The 20,368-nt window shown below is 42.5% G+C and overlaps 1 protein-coding gene across 9 annotated transcripts in view; it reads left to right on the forward strand.

The window, feature by feature from the left end:
* Nucleotides 1-20,368, forward strand: part of ATP13A4 (ATPase 13A4) — a 147,322-nt gene that overhangs the window by 75,959 nt on the left and 50,995 nt on the right. For 7 of the 9 annotated variants that reach the window (XR_016232473.1, XM_089330837.1, XM_070072349.2 and 4 more), the window contains 9 exons: nucleotides 111-281; nucleotides 1,390-1,547; nucleotides 2,286-2,474; nucleotides 4,887-4,948; nucleotides 8,377-8,527; nucleotides 10,489-10,575; nucleotides 10,768-10,921; nucleotides 12,055-12,166; nucleotides 16,265-16,389. Coding sequence is in view for 8 of the 9 variants with exons in the window: in XM_089330837.1 (XP_089186963.1) it covers nucleotides 111-281; nucleotides 1,390-1,547; nucleotides 2,286-2,474; nucleotides 4,887-4,948; nucleotides 8,377-8,527; nucleotides 10,489-10,575; nucleotides 10,768-10,921; nucleotides 12,055-12,166; nucleotides 16,265-16,389 (1,209 nt within the window). In the remaining variant the exon portion in view is untranslated. Of the gene's footprint in view, nucleotides 1-110; nucleotides 282-1,389; nucleotides 1,548-2,285; nucleotides 2,475-4,886; nucleotides 4,949-8,376; nucleotides 8,528-10,488; nucleotides 10,576-10,767; nucleotides 10,922-12,054; nucleotides 12,167-16,264; nucleotides 16,390-20,368 lie in introns of those variants that run through there. The other 2 variants (XM_089330841.1, XM_089330842.1) reach the window with 2 other exon arrangements.

The raw sequence follows: 20,368 nt of genomic DNA on the forward strand, positions 1-20,368 counted from the left end.
GCCACCTGGCAAGCTTGTGCCAAACGTCAGTTGTATGGTGAGTAAGTGCAGGCTGGATTTAAATGAGTGAGGTGCCTGACCTCCGGAAATGAGATTCTCATTTTCCATAGGAGAAAGTATTCCAGTCACTAAAACTCCGTTACCCAAGATGGATAGCGCTGCACCCTGGAAAACACAGAGTGACGCAGACTACAAGCGGCATGTCCTCTTCTGTGGGACAGAGGTCATCCAGGCCAAGGCCACTTGCTCCGGGACCGTGAGAGCCGTAGTGCTGCAAACTGGTTAGTGCCTCCTCCTGGCTGTTGTTAGAGTTCTTTACATAATTGTGGCAAATTTGGCTAGTGCCTTAAATTTATTAGGCAAGGAGCAGTCTTTAGATAACAACCCAAATATATGTAAATGAATGTCTTTTAACTGGCATATGAGCTATGGCATATGCTGTTGAGTAAAAATGATAATACCGAGGACAAGAATGACTATTTGTGTGCTTTGCCCATTTATCATTGATTTCCACACAGCAAACTGGCAGAGCAAATATACCTTCTCTCTTTGCCTTGCACATCAAAGGCCATGAATTTCAAGTGAACTCTTAAAAAAATGGCACAGCCAGGGACATAGCTGAACTGGAACTCAGGTCTTCTAATCCCAAATCCCAAGTTCTTTCTATGTAAGAATAATCAGAAACTGAGAACACAGAAGAGGGTTAGAGAAGAAAATGCATCAGTATTCACTGGGTCATTTTTTTTTTTTTTTTTTTTTAGATTTATTTTATTTATTTGAAAGAGTTACAGAGAGAGGTAGAAACAGAGAGAGGTCTTCCATCCGCTGATCCAAAGCCAGGAGCCAGGAGCTTCTTCCGCCCACGTGGGTGCAGCGACCCAAGGACTTGGGCCATCTTCAACTGCTTTCCCAGGCCACAGCAGAGAGCTGGATCAGAAGAGGAGCAGTTGGGACTAGAACCGGTGCCCATATGGGATGCCTGTGCTTCAGGCCAGGGCGTTAACCCACTACGCCACAGCGCTGGCCCCAAGGGTCATTTAATTTTAATTGAAGTGAGGTGTGTGTGCACACTCAGGAGTCAGTTCCTTAAGATAATACTGTATTTGGAAGAGGTACACTCTGTCACCAGTATGGTGCTTCCCTGTTTCTGTAATGCACTGAAATGGGAAGTAGATGCCAGGAAGGCCAGGGAGACTAGTAAACTCTGAGAGAGGTAAGATAGTTCCATTCTAGCAACCATGGGTTTTCCTAATTATCCTTCAATTGCCTTTGAGTGTAAACACTGCTTAAACACCTGGAGAGCAAAGCAAAGGCAGGGCTGAGGTTTAAAAGAGAGCCAGCAGTAGGCTTTGTTATCCTGAGAGAGGGTTGCCTGTGTTTGCTCTTCAGGATTCAACACTGCAAAGGGGGACCTCGTGAGATCGATTTTGTATCCCAAGCCAATGAACTTCAAGCTCTACAGAGATGCCATCAGGTTCCTCCTGTGCCTTGTAGGGACGGCCACCATTGGCATGATCTATACTCTGTGTGTCTATGTGCTCAGTGGGGTAAGCTACCTTTGCTCTCTTTTTGTTTTAAAGATTTATTTTTTTGAAGTTAGAGCCACAGTGGGAGAGGGAGAGACAGAGAGAGACAGAGAAAGAGGAGGGGAGGGGAGGGGAGGGGAGGGGAGGGGAGAGGAGAGGAGAGGAGAGGAGAGGAGAGGAGAGGAGAGGAGAGGAGAGGAGAGGAGAGGAGAGGAGAGGAGAGATCTTTCATCTGCTGGTTCACTCCCCAAATGTCTCCAACAGCTGGGGCTAGGCCAGGTGGAAGCCAGGCACAAACTCCATCTGAATCTCCCATATGAGTGCAGGGGCTCGTGTACTTGGACCATCTTCTGCTGCTCTCCCAGGTGCATTAGCAGGGAGCTGGATCAGAAACAGAGCTTCTGTTTTTTTGAAACACCATTTTTTTTTAATATTTTTAATCTGAGAAAATATTTCCATTAAGCATTATTTTGTAGCTATTAAATGAAGAGTTGTAAATAAAATCAGATACTCAGTGTTGGTGAGGTCGTGGCAAGCAGGTACATTGTCCTCTGCTAGCAGTAGTGTGGTCATCACAAGCCTTTTCATGGACTGTGGAGAAAGATATTGAGAGCTATTAACATGGTCATACTCTTTGACTTGCTGATACCATTTCTCAGAATTCAACCTAAAGAAGTAAACGAAAAGAAGGAAAAAGGTCATACACACAAAGCTGTTCGTTGCTGGCTTGCCTGCCTGTTGATTTCCACTGTCTTCCAGGAACCTCCTGAAGAGGTGGTGAAGAAAGCCCTTGATGTCATCACCATCGCGGTTCCACCAGCTCTACCTGCCGCTCTGACCACGGGCATCATCTATGCCCAGAGGAGGCTGAAGAAGAGAGGCATCTTCTGCATTAGCCCCCAGAGGATCAATGTGTGTGGACAATTGAACCTTGTCTGCTTTGACAAGGTACGTGTGTTTCATCTTCATGCCCATCGCCGCTTCTGTTGTCATTGTCAGCCTGGATAGGTGCTTTGATCCTCGTGGGAGGCAGGAAATATAGAAGGCAGGTTTACCTGACTTTGTTTTATCTCTGCTTGGTGTGTGATCTGGGATAGATATTCTCTTGTGCTTTCAGATTCTGTGGTTTAGGGATGAGGTAATAGGTATGGAATAAGTGACTCTTTAAGGGACTTCCAAGTTTTGATATTATATGAAAGATGATTAATTAAAATAGCAACCTGTTGCTTCACAGTCAAAGCCCTCATACAAAAACCAAAGTTCAAACTCTGGTGGCCACTGTTGTATCCTTGATGCTAAAAATAGTGATTGCCATACAGATAGTGCTCAATAATTATTTATTGAATTAATGAGTGAGTAAAAAGAGAGAACTTGTTAAACTGTGCCTTGTTATGAAATTTGATTACAATAATGCCCATATGAAACCCTTGCTCAATTTTCCCATCTGTAGTTCATTGCTTATTTGTCATTGTGGGCCCGTCATTCTACCTCTCTTGAATGTATTGTTATAGTCTGCAGATGTAGGTGCTGGGATGAAGGCGGGGGAGGGGCAATGGAAGTGGAAGGTATTGCAGGCAGGTGACCACAGGCAAAGGCACAGAGTGTGGTTTTGACAGGAGAAGGGCATTAGCAATGGAAAAAAGTGTCTGTGGACCTTGGATCCCTGTGTATGAATTTCTACACACTCCAAGCGGTGGGGAGACATTGAAGGCTATTGTTGGCATCTTCTTCCTTTATTTTATATTGTGGTAAATACACATAAAATTTACCACCTTAACCATTCCAAGTGGCCAATCCATTGGCATTAAGTACATTATCACTGTTCTGCAGTCATCACCATCATCCATCTTGAGGAAATGCCTTCATTTTCCCAAACTGAAATTCCGTGCTAACTAAAGAACATCTTGAAGGTTTGATAGCAGAGAACCAATGGGGTCGGAGTTCTATAATCCTTGGAGTACCCAGTGTACTACTTCACCATTTTTGTTCTGTAAATTTGAAACTATTATTTTAAAAAATTTATTCTCTAGGAAATTATTAAAACATTGGATTCTCAGGGTATCTCACAACACATACATGGTAATTACTACAACACAAATCTCACGTTAATGTGATGTTAATAAAATAGAACAGAGTCAATGTAGTTCATAGATATGATTCTAGGAATATAATAACACCTCTCAATTTAAAACTATTCTAAAATACAAAGTTAAAAATGTCTGCAAGGAACAGAAGGTTAACACGGCTCTTGGCATTGATTCCATATTTTATGATCATAGGGAAAGACATTCTATCTATATGATGATATCCTTGGAATTGGAAAAAGAGACAGGTGGGAGAGATAATTGTGACATGCATTTGAATTAAAAATGACCAATAATTATGAGTTGCCATTATTACTAGCTTTTACTGTATGTCAGACAGTAACTGTGTTATCTATATTATCTCATTTAATCTTCATAACAACTCTATGAGATTATGATCACATTACAGATCAGGGTACTGATGTTCTGTGGAATTAAGTAATTTGCCCTGGGACATGCATCTGGTGTTTGAACCTAGTCTGAACTCTTTCTTAATCATTATACTCCACTGAGATAAATACCAATAAACACCTTTAACCAAACAAGTATCATATAGTGAACCAGGGTGTGGATGTTTGTCCCAGCCATTGAGATACCTGCCTACTATGAACAGACCCTGGGAGACAGGAGGTAATGGCTCAGGTAACTGAGTTCTTGCCACGTAAGTGGGAGACTTGGGTTGAAATCTGCCTTCTGGCGTCAGTCCTGCTCCTTCACAGCTGTTGCAGGCATTTGGGGGAGTGAACTAGTGAGTGCGAATTCTCTCTCTCTCTTTCTCTCTCTCAAATAAACAAATACATACATTTTTAAAATAGCAAACCACTTCTTATGAGTCTTTTCACACACATTGCCATTTAGGTAAAAAATTCTACTCTGTTATGATGACCTACTTTTAACTTCGACTATGGAAACTGGGACTCACCCACTTTACACCTGTCACAAGCTGACCAGGGACTTTCCCATCCATTCAGTCTACCACTGGAACCTCAACACAATCCTTTGAAATGTCTAAGGGAGTTAGTGTTTTCTTTATTCACCATGGAGGACAAGTTCAAAGAACTTAAGGGCCAGCTTGCCAGTCAATGGATGAATCCCTCAATCTTCCACTCAAGACTCTAGACCCCACTTTGCCGTTCCCCTCCTTGAGGAGCTGATCTTGATGATGTGTTGTGATGTACATCTTCCTATGCAGCCCAGCTTGTTTGTCTTCATGATGGGGCCTTCGCTGTAGGGCAGCTGCAGCTTCAGAGTCAAACCAGTGTTTGTTTCTGTTCAGACAGGCACCTTAACCAGGGATGGCTTGGATCTCTGGGGAGTCGTGCCCTGTGATAGGAATGGGTGAGTAGCTTGGACTAAATGCTTTATAGTTTCTCTTTTTCCAGCTGAAAACACTGAATGGATGCAGTTGGGCTTCAGCTCTGCTGAACAATGACTGCCAGAATACCTTCATCTAATTTTTCCTCTTAGATTCTTCCAAGTCTCACTAAAACATGCACATTTCCTCCCACAGGTCTGCGGTCCCAGGCCACTCACAAGCTCAGAGGATGAAGGGGAGGTTTTGGTAGAGCATGCAAATCCTCGCTGGAGTGTACTTTGCTCTCAGCTTATTTTTCAGAGGCCTGAAGTTGGCGCAGTCTAAGTAACTAGGACAGTGCCAGCACACTGCCCTCCAGGGAGCTGGCACCTTGCACAAACAGAAGCCATGCAGTGACTTTGTAACCTGAATTTCAGGAAGAGGAACATCGGTGGAGCCAGAGCTACTGTACTCATTTTTCCTTGGTATTCTGGTTCTGGGAACTCCACTTTTCACTGCCAGAAACTCCCTTTTTTTCTAGCCAGAAAAGACTGTTTTGGCAGTTTGAGTTTGAGGCAAAAGTTTGCCCTCCTGTCTTCTGCGGCCCCCTTGTGGCCATGTGTGAGTTTACTGCTCTGCCTGCCTTCTCGCCCATGCCACCTCCAGAATGCTAGGAATACAACAGGTGATACCTTTGGCATTTATGCTTCTTAGGAAATGAAAATATTTCCCTCTCACCCTTACAACCTGAGTCACAGAGGATTTTATACAGAACAGGTTCATTGTCATTCTTTTGCATTACACAGGTGACATAAAACTTGTCCACAAAATATTTTTAAATTACACACGGTTAAGACATTGTCATATTAAAATACTATTGATAGACAAGTCAGTTTCCTGGGTTGAGAAATAATCTTGATGTTTATAGAAGAAGGCTTTTATGGGAATAATGCTTTCCAAGTTCCTTTCGGTTTTCCTAGAGCATGGATTTGGAAAGCACCCAGTCCCCTCGTGTAAACTGTTATGCACAATCGTTTGTTTACCTGTGTGTCCTCAATGCCATAGCACTGTACCAGGCACACATAAAAGGTGAATGGTCAAGGTTTGTTCATTACAAATGAACTGAACATGTCCTGTCTTTTGAATGCTTTATTTAGGGAACTGTCATCATAACATCCACTGAATTTCGTAAACTTTCTATTTCTAAGAGTGGCCTGTTACATTTCTATAAAAACAATTGATATGCTGTTTGGGTTACATTGTTCAATTAGGTCTGCCTCCCTTTCTGCTTCCCTCTTCCCCTCCCATTCCTCCTTCCTTCAAAAAGGTCAAAGTTGACACAAGTGGCTAAGAAGTGATCAATTTCATTAATAAAATGAGAGAAAATAGATTTAATTGTAGGTAAGAAGACAGTATCTGCCTTATTGGACATTAAACATCTTCTTATTTAAGATGTGCTCTTCTCTGATCATTCTTACCTTTCTCAGAATGGCCTGACCAATGTCCCAGGTCCTTCCAAAAAATGTTACAGCCTCTCCAGGCTTGATCCATCATAAATACCCAAATAAACTTCCAGGGGCAGGGATGCCAGAGAGCTCCATGTATTTGTTGTGCTAAACTGGAGTCTGGCTCAATATTTGGGACTCAGAATTATCTATTTAGGATTCTAGACTGATGACAGCATGCGAGTATCAGCATAAAAATAAAATTCATCTCCCTCACCCCCGATTTGATTTGTGTTTTGTTTTTCAGTGTCAGGTTAAGCCTCTGTGTTAACTGCACTGCTGGTGATCTCTCTCTTTTAGATTTTCTCTCAAATATCATAGGACGTGTTGCAAACTGCTAAGAGGACTTGTTCTTTCCATGTATAATAATCACCCACAATAATTGGACAAGGTCAATAATTGGACAAGAGGTTTTAGAACTCTTAGTGTTGCAACAGGAAGCTCGAATGTAAAACACATTTTGCAGGACAAAATGTGTCTGCAGTATGAGTTCACACTGAGATATGGATGCTTTCCAAGACAAAAGGCTAGAACCACTTAAGGTCGGGGTTAAAGAAATGCACTGTCCATGTGATTAAAAGCCTTATTCCGGTCCTGGAGACCACATTAAAGGCAACTAATGACAAATGCAAACTGGGAAGGTGAGAGGTCTGATGCAGCTACGTACTGGAGGAACAATGAGAGAGAGAGAGGATGAGAGGAGATCTGGCCGAGCTGATCCACACATCTGAGAGATGCTAGCGTGGGGAGGAGGAGAGCATGTAGATCCTGAAGACCTCCAAGAGGCAGATTTCGCCTTGGTGCAGAAGCAGCTTCTGCCATTCAGAGGTCTTCCAAACAGGATGGAGTGCTTTGTACGCTCACCACTCCACTGCACCTGACCCCAGGACTCTAGAGGACACTCCTCTAGTGGGCCTGAGGCTGATCCCAGGGACCTGACTGCACTAGTGAAGGAATCACGCAGGTCATTTTTTCCTATTTTTATTTGTTCATATTTATTTGAAAGGTAGAGAGAGAGGGAGAGAGAGAAGAGAGAAGAGAGAGAGAAAGAGAGAGAGAAACACTCTCCAGTATCTCTCATCTATTTCCTCACTCCCCAAATGCCTACAACAGCTAGGACTGGGCCAGGCTAAAGTCAGAAGCCTGGAACTCAATCTGGGTCTCCCACAGAGGTGGCAGGATTCCACATACTTGAACCATCACCTGCTGTCTCCCAGAGTACACATTAGCAGCAAGCTGGAATATGAAGTGGAGCTAGGACTCAAACCTAAGCACTCCAAAATGGGATGTGTGCATCCCAGGTGGAATCTTAACTGCTGCACCATATGACATTCCATTTGCATTTCAGTGGGAAATGGTGAGGATAGTGGTTACAATGTGCACCCTGGTTGTCAGGGTAGAAGAGAGGGATGTGATGTCCTTTCTGAAAATGTTTTTGATGCTCACTTATTTACCACTATGGTATTGCAGTTTCTCAGAAGCCACTCACTCACTCACTCATCCATTTATTGAGTGTCTACTGGGGGCCAAACATCAAAAATGTTAGGAGAGAGACTCAACCCTTCCGAGAAGGATGGATAGAGTGAAACTCTCATAGTCAAATAACTAGTATGAACTGGTCTGTTCTGCAAAGGAAGTTTCATGGTAACTGGGGTGCAACTGGAAGAGCATAGAACCAGGGAGGGATACTTCTCAGTCCTGCCATGCCTCTGGAGTTAGACCAGTTAGAGGAGGAGTGAGGAAAAGTGGGACAAGAGAGCTGGAAAGAAGCTCCAGACCTTTCCTGCACTCAGTGACCTTACCCCAGGATGCTGCTGCATGTGATGGGTGAGGAATGTGGGGATTGGAGAGTGGGGTGTGTTGTAACAAAACAGCATTTAGGTTAACTTTTTAAAAGAAAATACCTTCAAGCAGTTCCATTTTGACGTGAGAGGCTAGGACTAAAGCTTTTCCCCTTTCTCCTCTAGATTCCAGGAAGTCCACAGCTTTGTCTCGGGCAAGGCTTTGCCATGGGGCCCACTGTGTGCGGCCATGGCCAGCTGCCACTCTCTCATCCTCCTTGATGGCACTATCCAGGGAGACCCCCTGGACCTCAAAATGTTTGAAGCCACCACCTGGGTAAGCTTCCACTCTTCAGAGAATATCAGAGACTTCTTCAATGCCGAAGCAATGCAAGCTTTATCATGGCTATTAAATATTTGCAAAATGCATGGTGTCCAACAAGGAGCATACAGCAGAGAAGGGAAAACTAGTTTAAGTCTGGTTTCTTCATCTGTTCAATGCAGCTGATAAGAGTAACTAACATACACTGTAGGATTGTTGTGAGGACTTAAATGAGATAAAACGGGCTGGCGCAGCAGCTCACTAGGCTAATCCTCCGCCTGCGGCGCCAGCACCCAAGGTTCTAGTCCTGGTTGGGGCACCGGATTCTGTCCTGGTTGCTCCTCTTCCAGTCCAGCTCTCTGCTGTGGCCCGGGAGTGCAGTGGAGGATAGCCCAAGTGCTTGGGCCCTGCACCCACATGGGAGACCAGGAGGGGGCACCTGGCTCCTGCCTTCAGATCAACGCGGTGTGCCGGCCGTGGCGGCCACTTGGGGTGAACCAACGGCAAAGGAAGACCTTTCTCTCTGTCTTTCTCTCACCGTCTAACTCTGCCTGTCAAAAAAAAAATGAGATAAAGCATTAAAAAAATAAAATCCTTGGTACAGTGTCTGGATTCACTAGCTTGACTGAATCTTTCTAAAGGTTTACCTAAATCTAAACATCACATTATATCCCATAAGTATATGTAATTTTTATTTATCAATTAAAAATACATAAATGGAAAGAACACGTTTTCTAGAACGAGAGCACTAGGAAGCACCACTGTCTATCGTGCTCAGGATAGCTCACAGGCTCACCGTGCCTAGGAGTTTCAGTCCTGTTAATTCAGTATTGGTTTCATTTCTAAGACAGGAAGCAATGAAAGGAAATCCATTACAGAGCTTTGGCTGAGACTCTGCACTGGTTTAGGGGAAATGCTGGCGCTTGGGGATCTGGCTCCCCTGGCTCTAGTTTTGGCTCTGCTCTAACTGCTCAACCCGTGTTCTCTCCTGTGTTGGGGCCTGGGCCCTCTTGACCATAAAATGGCAGGATTGAACAAGACTAGCTGTGTTCAGAAGAAACCAAAAAGCACAAAATGCTGGAATCTTTTTTTGAAAAGAAAACCTTATTCATAAGCACCCTTTAAAAACCGAGTAGTTGGAGTTGATCCTTTGGAGATAGAAGGTAGAGATTAGGGAACACACATCCCCCACTACTTAGTTACTGACTCACGCTTCTCCTTGCATCTGCACACAGCTCTGGGTCCCAGTGCCAAGAACACTGCTGGGAGACTATCATTATTATCCTTCGTACTCTTCCCAAGCGTGATTCTGTACCAGGCTGATGTAACTTGGCCAATCCCCCATCCTTTCTGGATCACTGTTTCCCGATCTTTAAATAGGGAGTACAATTTCTTCTATGAGATTTTTTTTTTCTAGCCACTCAATGAGATGCTTATAAAGCAATTGGACATATTTGGTTAAATGGTTCTTTTAACTCTATTCTGTGTTCATTATTATAGCAATTACTGAACATTAACCATGTCCACTACAGTCCCTGTCCTGCACTCTCCCACCCTGAGGACATCAATCCAAATTAGACAGACTGGGAATAGCAGTTTCAATAGTGAATTCCAGGGAAAGAAAGATGTAAGGTTTTTGCTTCACACAAAGAAATCTGGCTACCTGTGCTCACCTTTTTCAAGTTAGAGTCTTCAGAGAATGAGCCTTTATACTTGTATAGCACACCCTAACAGAGAAAGCAGGGCAAATTGCATGAATAAATCAGAAGTGTCTGCCCTCCAAGTCACATAGACTTTCCAATGCATTATATGTTTCTGTGCTGGAATAAGTCTGATTTGCCTTCATCCAGCTGAGGGAGGAGATGTGGAGAATACACAGAGCTGGTATGAGGATTTTTTTCAATGGGAGGATTTGAGCACAGTGTCTGAGGACAAACAATAAATATCTATGATGAAATATTCCATTTATGAAATAGGAAATGGCTATTTCTGGGGAGGATTTCCACATCAATGGAGTACCTGCACATGCCATGGTGGTTAAGCCCTGCAAAACAGCCAGCCAGGTAAGCCTTACTTGCCAATCCCACCCACTGAACCAGACGCAGAGGGGAACTCCCTTCTGACCCATGGTGTGGAAAGGTCAGAGAAGTCTTTGAATTCCAGAGGTAAAAACTAGTAGCCGTTTCCCCCTTATTTGCTAACGTAATTAGAAGCAATGTCAATCTGCCTCTCTCCACTCCCCTTTCTTCACCCAGGTCCCAGTGGCAGGAATTGCAATCCTGCATCAATTCCCATTCTCATCAGCACTGCAGAGGATGACAGTGATCGTCCAGGAAATGGGAGGTGACAGGCTGGCATTCATGAAGGGAGCACCAGAGAGGGTGGCCAGCTTTTGCCGTCCTGAGACAGGTTCGTAAACAAATGGGCATTCAAATAGTCAAATATGCATTCCCACTCTGTGTCCCTGCAGCACTTGTCATATGAACCCAATTACTTGATGGCCATGACAAATTGGGTGATTCATTGGTATTCCAAACTCACTACCAGCATCAAACCTACTTTTCCCACTTTCTGGATTTTCTAATTTGCCATCCTGGTGAATGGTGCTACCATGCCCCCACTCATACAGTTTAGGAGTTACATCTGAGCCATCTCTCCCCCTCAGTGCCTTTATCTTGTCACTTGCCAACCATGGCCCCATCACTGTATCAGCTCAGGCTCTTACCGTCCCTGACCACTTCAATAGCTGGTGAATTGAGCCCTGCCTTGCATCTCTCTGAGTCACTCTCCATACTATGACCAGACAGGTTTTTTCCAACACAGCTGTGTTGTCACATTTTTTGCCTTGTTCCTTCTGTTGCTTCCCATGTAATCTCACACTCCTTTGGGATCATACATAAGGCTTTCGTAATCTGCACCCATCAGACTTTCCAGATGTGCCTGAGCCCTCCTCTCCTCCTCTCCTTCTGTCCTGTACTTCCTTAAGCTGAACTAACTACACAAGGTTTCTTGTTACATGCCGCCACACTTGAGAACATGATATTCCCTCCATTAAAAAATGCATTTCCTTCACCTACTCTCTTCCTCCCAGTCTCAAGTGTGCACACCAAGTACTTTGATAACATACTGCAATTGCAGTGATCTTATTTAACTTTATTGGTAGCGCACTGGCTGTTACTCAGTTAGACATAAACCCTCAGAGTATAGCTCACAGTTTGATCTCTGCATAGCCCGTGCCTGGCAGATAGTAGATCCTTAATAAATGTTTGCTGAATAAACTGGAGAATAGAAGAATTCTACATGTCCCCCAACCTGCTTCCCCCTCGCCCCCCAAATACTCCCTTTCTTCCTCTTCAGCTTCACCAGATCCCAAGGGTGTCAACCCTAACAATGTAGATATGTTTACAATTCTCATGGACTTGTTAGTGCACCTTTTGAGAGGTTTGTGTTCGTGGACAAAAGATGGATGTTTGTAAAGAATCCCTCTGCCGATACCAGCTAAATAAATATTTCCGACTAATCCTGTGTTATTTTCTGAACAGTACCAACTAGTTTTGTTAGTGAACTTCAGATTTACACGACACAGGGTTTCCGAGTCATAGCACTGGCCTACAAGAAGCTGGAAACTGACCATCACACAACTGCCTTGACAAGGTGAGTGGACACAGAAGGGTAGCTTGCTCAGTCTGTGTCCACAATATGTCTCTGAACATTGGTAATGGGGGTAGAGCCCTTCCTCTGTCTAAACTACAAGGTTGACGTGAATGCTGACTGGGAGAATTTCTGAGAAACAGGTGTATAGAATGTAAAATATGGTATGGTTTCACATCTTTGTGAAAATGTACATATGAATACAACTAGTGTTTCAGAGTTTCAAATTTTGGTCTTGCCTTTATTATTATGATTAATAGATTATAGTAGGTGAATTGGCTGGAAAGTAAAAATCCTAATATTTTCTTGGGAAATGTTTTTCAGGATTTTTTTATTGTGTTTATTTTTATTTACTTATTTTTTAAAAACTTTAGTCTTGAACACATTCAGTGTGCTTTGTAGATACAGTGCTAAGAACATAATGACATTCCCTTTCTCCTTCCCCCTCTCTCCCTCTCATCCTCCATTCTTTTCTGGGAAAATTTTTGATAATAAACATACAGCTTAATGAAACACATAGCTGTAGCTTGGACTTACATAACCTAGGTAAACATTTTCAGAAAAAAGTGAAGAGTGCTTTTGTGGGACCATGCTAGAGGAAGTTTTTAGACATACACATTACAATAGAAATGCTCTACAGTTAAAAGGAAGTATCATGTTTATGAGTTCAACTTCATTTGCTGTGGTTCTTTTTAAAACTTTCCATCATTTTCAGTCTGTCAAGTTTATTTTGCCTTCAATACAATCTCCAATATTCAGTGTCAGTCACTCCTGCTTACACTGCTGTAGAGATAGCCAAGGCCTGTTTTGTTATATAGGATTTTAAATTTGGAAAGTCCAGTATATTTGTTTGCAGCCTTGTCAGACTCCACATTCTCTCTTTTTTGAAGGTTTTTATTTAATGAATACAAATTTCATATGTACAGCTTTTAAGGATATAGTGTTCCACACTCTTGTTATAACTGTATTTCCTACTCTTTTGATATAGTAAACTAAAATTCTTATGTAATATTATCTGCACATATTATTTATAAAAACATAATTGCAATGCCTTCCTATATAGTAAAAATGAATCCAAAAATTGTTATCACAAAAAATAATACAGTCACCCCTTGGTGTCTGTGGGGGACTGGTTCCAGAAGACCCTGCAGATACCTAAATGTAAGGCTGCTCAAGTTCCTTGTGCCCTGGACAAAGGTAACAGATTTCTAACCTTTAACAATCTGATAGGGAATAAACACAAATTCACTACTGGGACTTGATCTTAGGTTATCAATTTGCATCTCCTATTAGTGTGACATATCCCTGTAGCTAAGTTGGTTTTCCTATCCTTTGTTCATCCTTGGTTAGGACAAAACATTCTTTGTGTGTGTGTGTGTGTGTGTGTGTGGTTACAGAGTGCGTCCAGTGCTGTTATCACAATCTCTTTGAAGGTTATTGGCTCAGTTTATACACAGTTCAGCCTTTAAAAGCCATGTGGAATGTCACCATGGGGGTGATAAATCTCCCTTTGTAGTATGTCCATCATTTTATCATTCTTAGAGGCTTCAGGAGGGGCATGATGTCTGTGAGAAGCCGGAAAAGATAGTATGCTACTCCAAGTTGCAGAACCTGAGACTCCACAGGGGCTTACTCCTTTTTGTGTCTTGGAAAGAAGAACTACAGAAGGTTAGAAGTAGAGGCCTTGGAGATCCAGGAACACATTGTCTGACCTGACAGGAATGCAATTTACTCATGGTCACACAGAAAGGCAGAGGTAGGACTGAAATTAGGACTTCAGTTTCCTGATAATTTTATAGTGAACCTCACAAAAGCCCTATGCCAGAGGAACTAGAGATTCTGGTGCCGACAAAGGCCACAGCTGTCAGATGTTTGGTCTTGCAGGCATCCTGTGATTGGTTCATATATATCATCTTTTTTTTAATATAAAGATTTCTCTTATTTATTTGAGAGGTAGGGTTACAGAAAGGAGGGAGAGACAGAGAGAAAGGTCTTTCATCCATTGGTTCACTCCCCAAATGGCCACAACAGCCAGAGCTGGGCTGATCTAAGGTCAGGAGCCAGGAGCTTCTTCCAGGTCTCCCATGTGGGTGCAGAGACCCTAGAACTTGGGCCATCTTCCACTGGTTTTCTAGGCCATACCAGAGAGCTGGATTGGAAGAGGAGCAACCAGGACATGAACCATTGCCCATATGGGATGCAAGCACTGCAGGGGGTGTCTTAGCCCACTGTGCCACAGTGCCAGCTGCCATATATATCATCTTTAACAATATATCTTTTAAAAAATCCATGCCTGAGTACCAGAGCTACTTGAAAGATTAGAAGACCTCAATCAGCATCAGCTAAGTTATCCTTCAAAGATCAGAACAAATATCCCTTCCTCCAGGAAGACTTCTCCAAACACTCCATCCAGAAATGATTACACTGTCCTGTCCTACTCTGTGGGACTCTGCTTTCTACACCTGCCATGGTTCTGCTCCCAGCCTTCCATATAACTAGGGTAGTCCTGTCTAAACTTTTCCTCCTAGTTGGAGGTGAGATTTCTAAGGTCAGAGTCTACTGTCGTCTTCGCACTTGGTCTCTCCCCCTTTCCTCAGTCCTGTTATTTGCGTATATTTGGCATTTGGTAAATGCCCGTGGGCCTGAGAAGCTAAATATGTGGTTCCTCAATGAGAACCCTCAAAGAGGAAATGCATTGTCCTAGATTATCTGGCAAGAAACGGTCTCAACAGCGCCCAAGCATTTCAAACAGGCGTATATTTGCTGAGCACTTTCCTTGTGCCGTGGATGTGGTTGAACACAGCATTGAACACAGGCAGACATTCTTTTGAGGAGTTGAGCCAGAGATCTGAAAGCCAAGAGTGATAATACATTAACAAAATATCTTAAACTGCACTAAAAGTACACATGCTGAGAAAGCAATGATTTGTATCCGAGGAAGCCTTTTTTGGGGGAGATAGTATTTGAGTTGTGCCTCAAGACACAATATAGTTTCAATGGCAGATCATGGAGAATGCATAACCTTCTCCATGAAACAAGGAAGAATGTCCCATAGTAGCATGTTACAGACATGTCTATGGTAAGTAGTTCAACTTGGCCGCAGGTCAGGGTGGATGATAATACAGTGATAAATGAAGCTGCAAAGATAGTTTGGAATGAGATCATACAGAGACTTAAACGCTAGACTCAAAGAACAGGAAATGCCATCCTTGTACCTGCTCTGAGGTAAGAAGCACAGATGGTCTACTTCCTTCTGCTCCTTGGGTGTTGGCAGTTTCCTGGAAGTACTACCAACTCAGTTCCCTGACCTTGGCTAATGTGGGACCCGGCATAGAGAACATAGGACAAACAAGGCAAGGAAGCTTTAGTGGGGCTGTTTCCACCTATACTACAACCAGAATTAGGCAGTGCTGGTATCTTGAGTCTGCCTCCAAGATAAGTGATTCGTATAAGCATCTTTGAATCTTCAACCCCAGATGTACTCTCCTGCACTTGGTCCTGTAGAGTTCTGACATGATCAGAATTAGATTAGAACCTCAGAGGCCTCACTCACTTGCAGAAACATCCAGACTTGGTGCCAAAGAGCAAAGCTACTGGTGAGGGACAGAGGGAGAGAGGAGCTTAGCTTCAATGGAGGGGTTTCCTTGAAGAGATTATGATCTCATACCTCCTAGATCTAAATAGTATCAATTATGGCCTTGACCTTGGGAAAAAATGGAATTTTATTTTCTTTTTTCTTGTATCTCATTTTTTTGCACCATGTTTTGTATCAGAACTAGAAGTTCTCTTTGTGGGTAACATAGAAGGTCATGGACATATAGCCCCACACATGGAAAAGCCCTTTGCAGTCATTTAGCTCGTTCTCTACAAACGTTGAAGCAAAGCTATTGCTTAAGAAATACTGCCTTCCTGTTGCTTCAGTCAGAGTACATGTCTGAACATCCTCTTCTTTCTGGATCATTCCTGCCATACTCAGTGCCTAAGGAATGGTGCTTCAGCGAGTGAGAGGCACCTCTCTGCCAGAGTCTTTGTTGTTTTGTATCACTTCCTGCAAGAAAGCTCTAATGTGCTGTCCCCATCCAATCACCCGTGTGTGTCCAGGGAGAAGGTAGAATTCGACCTCATATTCCTGGGATTACTGATCTTGGAGAATCGATTGAAGGAAGAGACAAAACCTGTCTTGGAAGAACTCATCTCAGCCCGGATAAGGACTGTAATGATCACAGGTACTGAAAATGGTGTACAATGAAAACAGTGAGAATTTGATGTGGGATGCGTGGGGGTCCACTCACTTGACAAAGGTTGCTGACTAACAGTGGTGGGCCAGATCTCATTCTCAGTGCTGGACAGAAATAGCAGAGTGACAGAAAAATAGCTGAACAGAAAATGGCAGAGTCACCAAGCTTCTGAAAATCAGACACCAGTCAAATGGTAACAAATGTTTTGAAGTACACAAAAAGAGAGTTGTGGGACAGTGTGGCTGACCATCTACTGTGGAGGATGTAGTTAAGAGAGGCGTCTCTGAGAAGTGACACTGGAGATAAGACCTGGGTGGCAAGAAGATGTGAGCCATACCAACATGATGCTTTTTATTGTCAAACATGAGAGGAACTAGAATCTTTAGTCAATGTACTCTATAAACTACATTGAAGTCTCCTCAGTAAGAAAGCTTATAATTCTGGAGATTATAAAAATGTTGTCCTCTCTACCCCTAACCACAAACTCCGTCATAGAAACAAAGGAGCAATGAGAAAGGATCACAAGAGAAATGTGTGAAATATTTTAATGAACACTTTTCAACTGATGCTATAATTTTCTAATTGTGAAAGAGACTAGAGATGAATAAATGATTTTCCTAGTGAATTAATATTTGTTGAGGATGTGTTGGCTTCCCTTTTCCTACTCTGATATTCATATTTTTTAAAACTCTACTACTTGTGTCACTAAAATACAGTGTTTTCCTGTCAAAGCACATCCTCCTCATCCCTACTTCTCCCAAACTCCATTCCACACTGGGGACTGTGGAATACTTTAACTCCCTGTTCTGTAAAGATCCATCCTCGACTCCAGCCGACCAGGAGACCTTTGGATTACTTTCTTTCTTCCTTTCTAGCTCTCTCTGCAATCTTAAGGTATTGCTGGGTTAGTTTTACTGCTCTTTAAAATTTTTCTTACACCATGACTCTTTTATTTCAAAAATTATTATTTATTTAGCACATGTGTGACACATTTTCATAATCTGTAACCTTTTAGATCTATGTACAAAGAGTTCATCACTCTCCACCCTCCCTCTTCCTTACCTCTTTCTGCCATTTTGAAAAGTCTGCTCTGTTTCTTTCCTGGCTTGTCTCTAATTTTCTTTTCCTCAAGTATTGTCCTTGAATGGAGTAGAAAACTGATAAGCAATATGATTCTAACTATCATAGGATATCTTTCTTTGTCCTGACATGTGGATGATATCTTGCCTGAAGACAGGATTCTTGAGTCCCAGTGCTTTCTTGTTAATGATCTGCATGTGGGTGCTATTCTTTTGCCTTCTGACTTTTGGTATTGCACATAACAAACCCAGTGCACATTCACTGTGGGTAACTTGCCCTTGTCTGCACATAATCTTTTACTTTGGAGCTCAGGATTGTGACCATGGCATGTCTACATATTTGTCTTTGTTTTCATTAATTCAGTCAGAGTACTTTTGATCTTTCTTCCTCTCAGGAAAATTTTCTTTATTGCTCATTTAATTACTGCCTTTGTTCTTTGTCTTTCCTTTTTTACTTTTGGAATTCCTATTATTGACATGACAGGTCTCCTGGATCCTTCCTCTCAGTCTGTGATCTTTTTCCTTGTGATTGTCATATATTTTTTTTTCTAAATTTTATTTAATGTATACAAATTTCATGCATTTCATATATGTAAATTTAGGAACATAGTGATTCTTCCCACCATTCCCTTCCTCCCACCCCCTCTTCCATCCTTCTTCCTCCTCTCTCTCCTAATCCCACTATTAATTTTTACAAAGATGTATTTTCAGTTTCCATTATACTGATAAGATTAATCCTAAAGTAAATGAAGAGTTCAACAAATAGTATGAGGAAAAAAACCCACTGTTCTTCAACAGTATAGCCAAGGGCTGTAAACAATCATTGCATTTCAAAATATCAATTTTGCTTCTATATATTACATTTTAGATACTCTTGTTACCTACCACAGATCAGGGAAAATATATGGTATTTGTCTTTTTGGGACTGGTGTATTTCAATAAGAATAATGATTGCTAGTTGCATCCATTTTGTTGTAAAACATAGGATTTCATTTTTTACTGCTGAATAATATTCCATAGTGTATATATGCCATATTTTCTTTATCCAGTCATCAGTTGATGGACATCTGGGTTGATTCCATATATTAGCTATTATGAATTGAGCTGCAATGAATATGGGGGTACAGATAATTCTTTCTTTCTTTTTTTTTTTTTTTGACAGGCAGAGTGGACAGTGAGAGAGAGAGACAGACAGAAAGGTCTTCCTTTGCCATTGGTTCACCATCCAATGGCCGCCGCGGCCGGTGCGCTGCAGCCGGCGCGCTGCAGCCGGCGCACCACGCTGATCCGATGGCAGGAGCCAGGTACTTCTCCTGGTCTCCCATGGGGTGCAGGGCCCAAGTACTTGGGCCATCCTCCACTGCACTCCCTGGCCATAGTAGAGAGCTGGCCTGGAAGAGGGGCAACCGGGACAGAATCCGGCGCCCCAACCGGGACTAGAACCTGGTGTGCTGGCGCCGCAAGACGGAGGATTAGCCCAGTGAGCCATGGCGCTGGCCTTTATTGTATTCTATGACTTAAGTATGAAAAGTTCTGTAGATACCTGTTAGATCCATTTGGTCTATAGTGTCAATTACCTCTGTTGTTTTCTTTCTGATTTTCTGTCTGGTTTATCTGTCTATTGCTGAAAGCAGGTTATTGAAATACCATTACTATTGTATTTGAGTCTATGTCTCCCTTTAGATCCATTAACATTTCTTTTAAATAGATGCCTGAAATTAGGTCCACATATATTTATAATACTTACATCTTCCTGTTGAATTTATTTCTTAATCATTACATGGTGCCTTTTGTCTCTTTTAACAGTTTTCTTTTCTGTTAAAGTCTATTTTTTCTCATATTAGGATGGCTACAGCAGCTCTTTTTTGGTTTCTGTTAGCATGGAATATAATTTTCCATCCTTTCACTTTCAGTCTGCATTTATGTTTGTTAATGAGATGTGTTTCTTGTAGGCAGAAAATAGTTTGGTTTTGTTTTTTAATCCATTCAGCCAGTCAATATCTTTTTTTTTTTTTTTTGACAGGCAGAATGGACAGTGAGAGAGAGAGAGACAGAGAAAGGTCTTCCTTTTGCCGTTGGTTCACCCTCCACTGGCTGCCGCGGCCGGCGCTCTGTGGCCGGCGCACTACACTGATCTGATGGCAGGAGCCAGGTACTTATCCTGGTCTCCCATGGGGTGCAGGGCCCAAGCACCTGGGTCATCCTCCACTGCACTCCTGGGCCACAGCAGAGAGCTGGCCTGGAAGAGGGGCAACCGGGACAGAATCCGACACCCCGACCGGGACTAGAACCCAGTGTGCCGGCGCCGCAAGGCGGAGGATGAGCCTAGTGAGCCGCAGCACTGGCCCAGTCAATATCTTTTAACTGGAGTGTTGAGGCCTTTAACATTCAAAGTGACTATTGAGAAGTATCAACTTTGCCCTGCCATTTTGCCAAAAATATTCCTATTGTTTACTTTGGATATCCTTTGTATTTTTACTAGGCGATTTTCTTCCTTTACCTTCTTTTGTAGTGATGACCATATTTCTGTCTTTCTGTGTGCAGCACATCCTTAAGCATCTTTTGCAAGGCTGGAATGGTGGTGACAAATTCTTTCAATTTCTTTATTTCACCTTCATTCATAAATGAGAGTTTTGCATGGTACAGTATTCTGGACTGACAATTTTTTTCTCTTAAGATTTATAATATATCTTGCCATTCTCTCCTAGCCTGTGGGGTTTCTGATGAGAAGTCTGCTGTGAGTCTAAATGGAGATTATCTGAAAGTAACCTGGCATTTTTCTTGTGCACATTTTAAAATCTTTTCTTTATGTTTTTCTGTGGAGAGTCTGATTACAATGTGTTGTGATGAAGATCTTTTCTGGTAATGTCTATAAGGAGTTCTGTGCC

The sequence above is a fragment of the Oryctolagus cuniculus genome, chromosome 4, assembly GCF_051225735.1.
Source record: "Oryctolagus cuniculus isolate XC-2025 breed Fujian yellow rabbit chromosome 4, ASM5122573v1, whole genome shotgun sequence".
NCBI lineage: Eukaryota > Metazoa > Chordata > Mammalia > Lagomorpha > Leporidae > Oryctolagus > Oryctolagus cuniculus.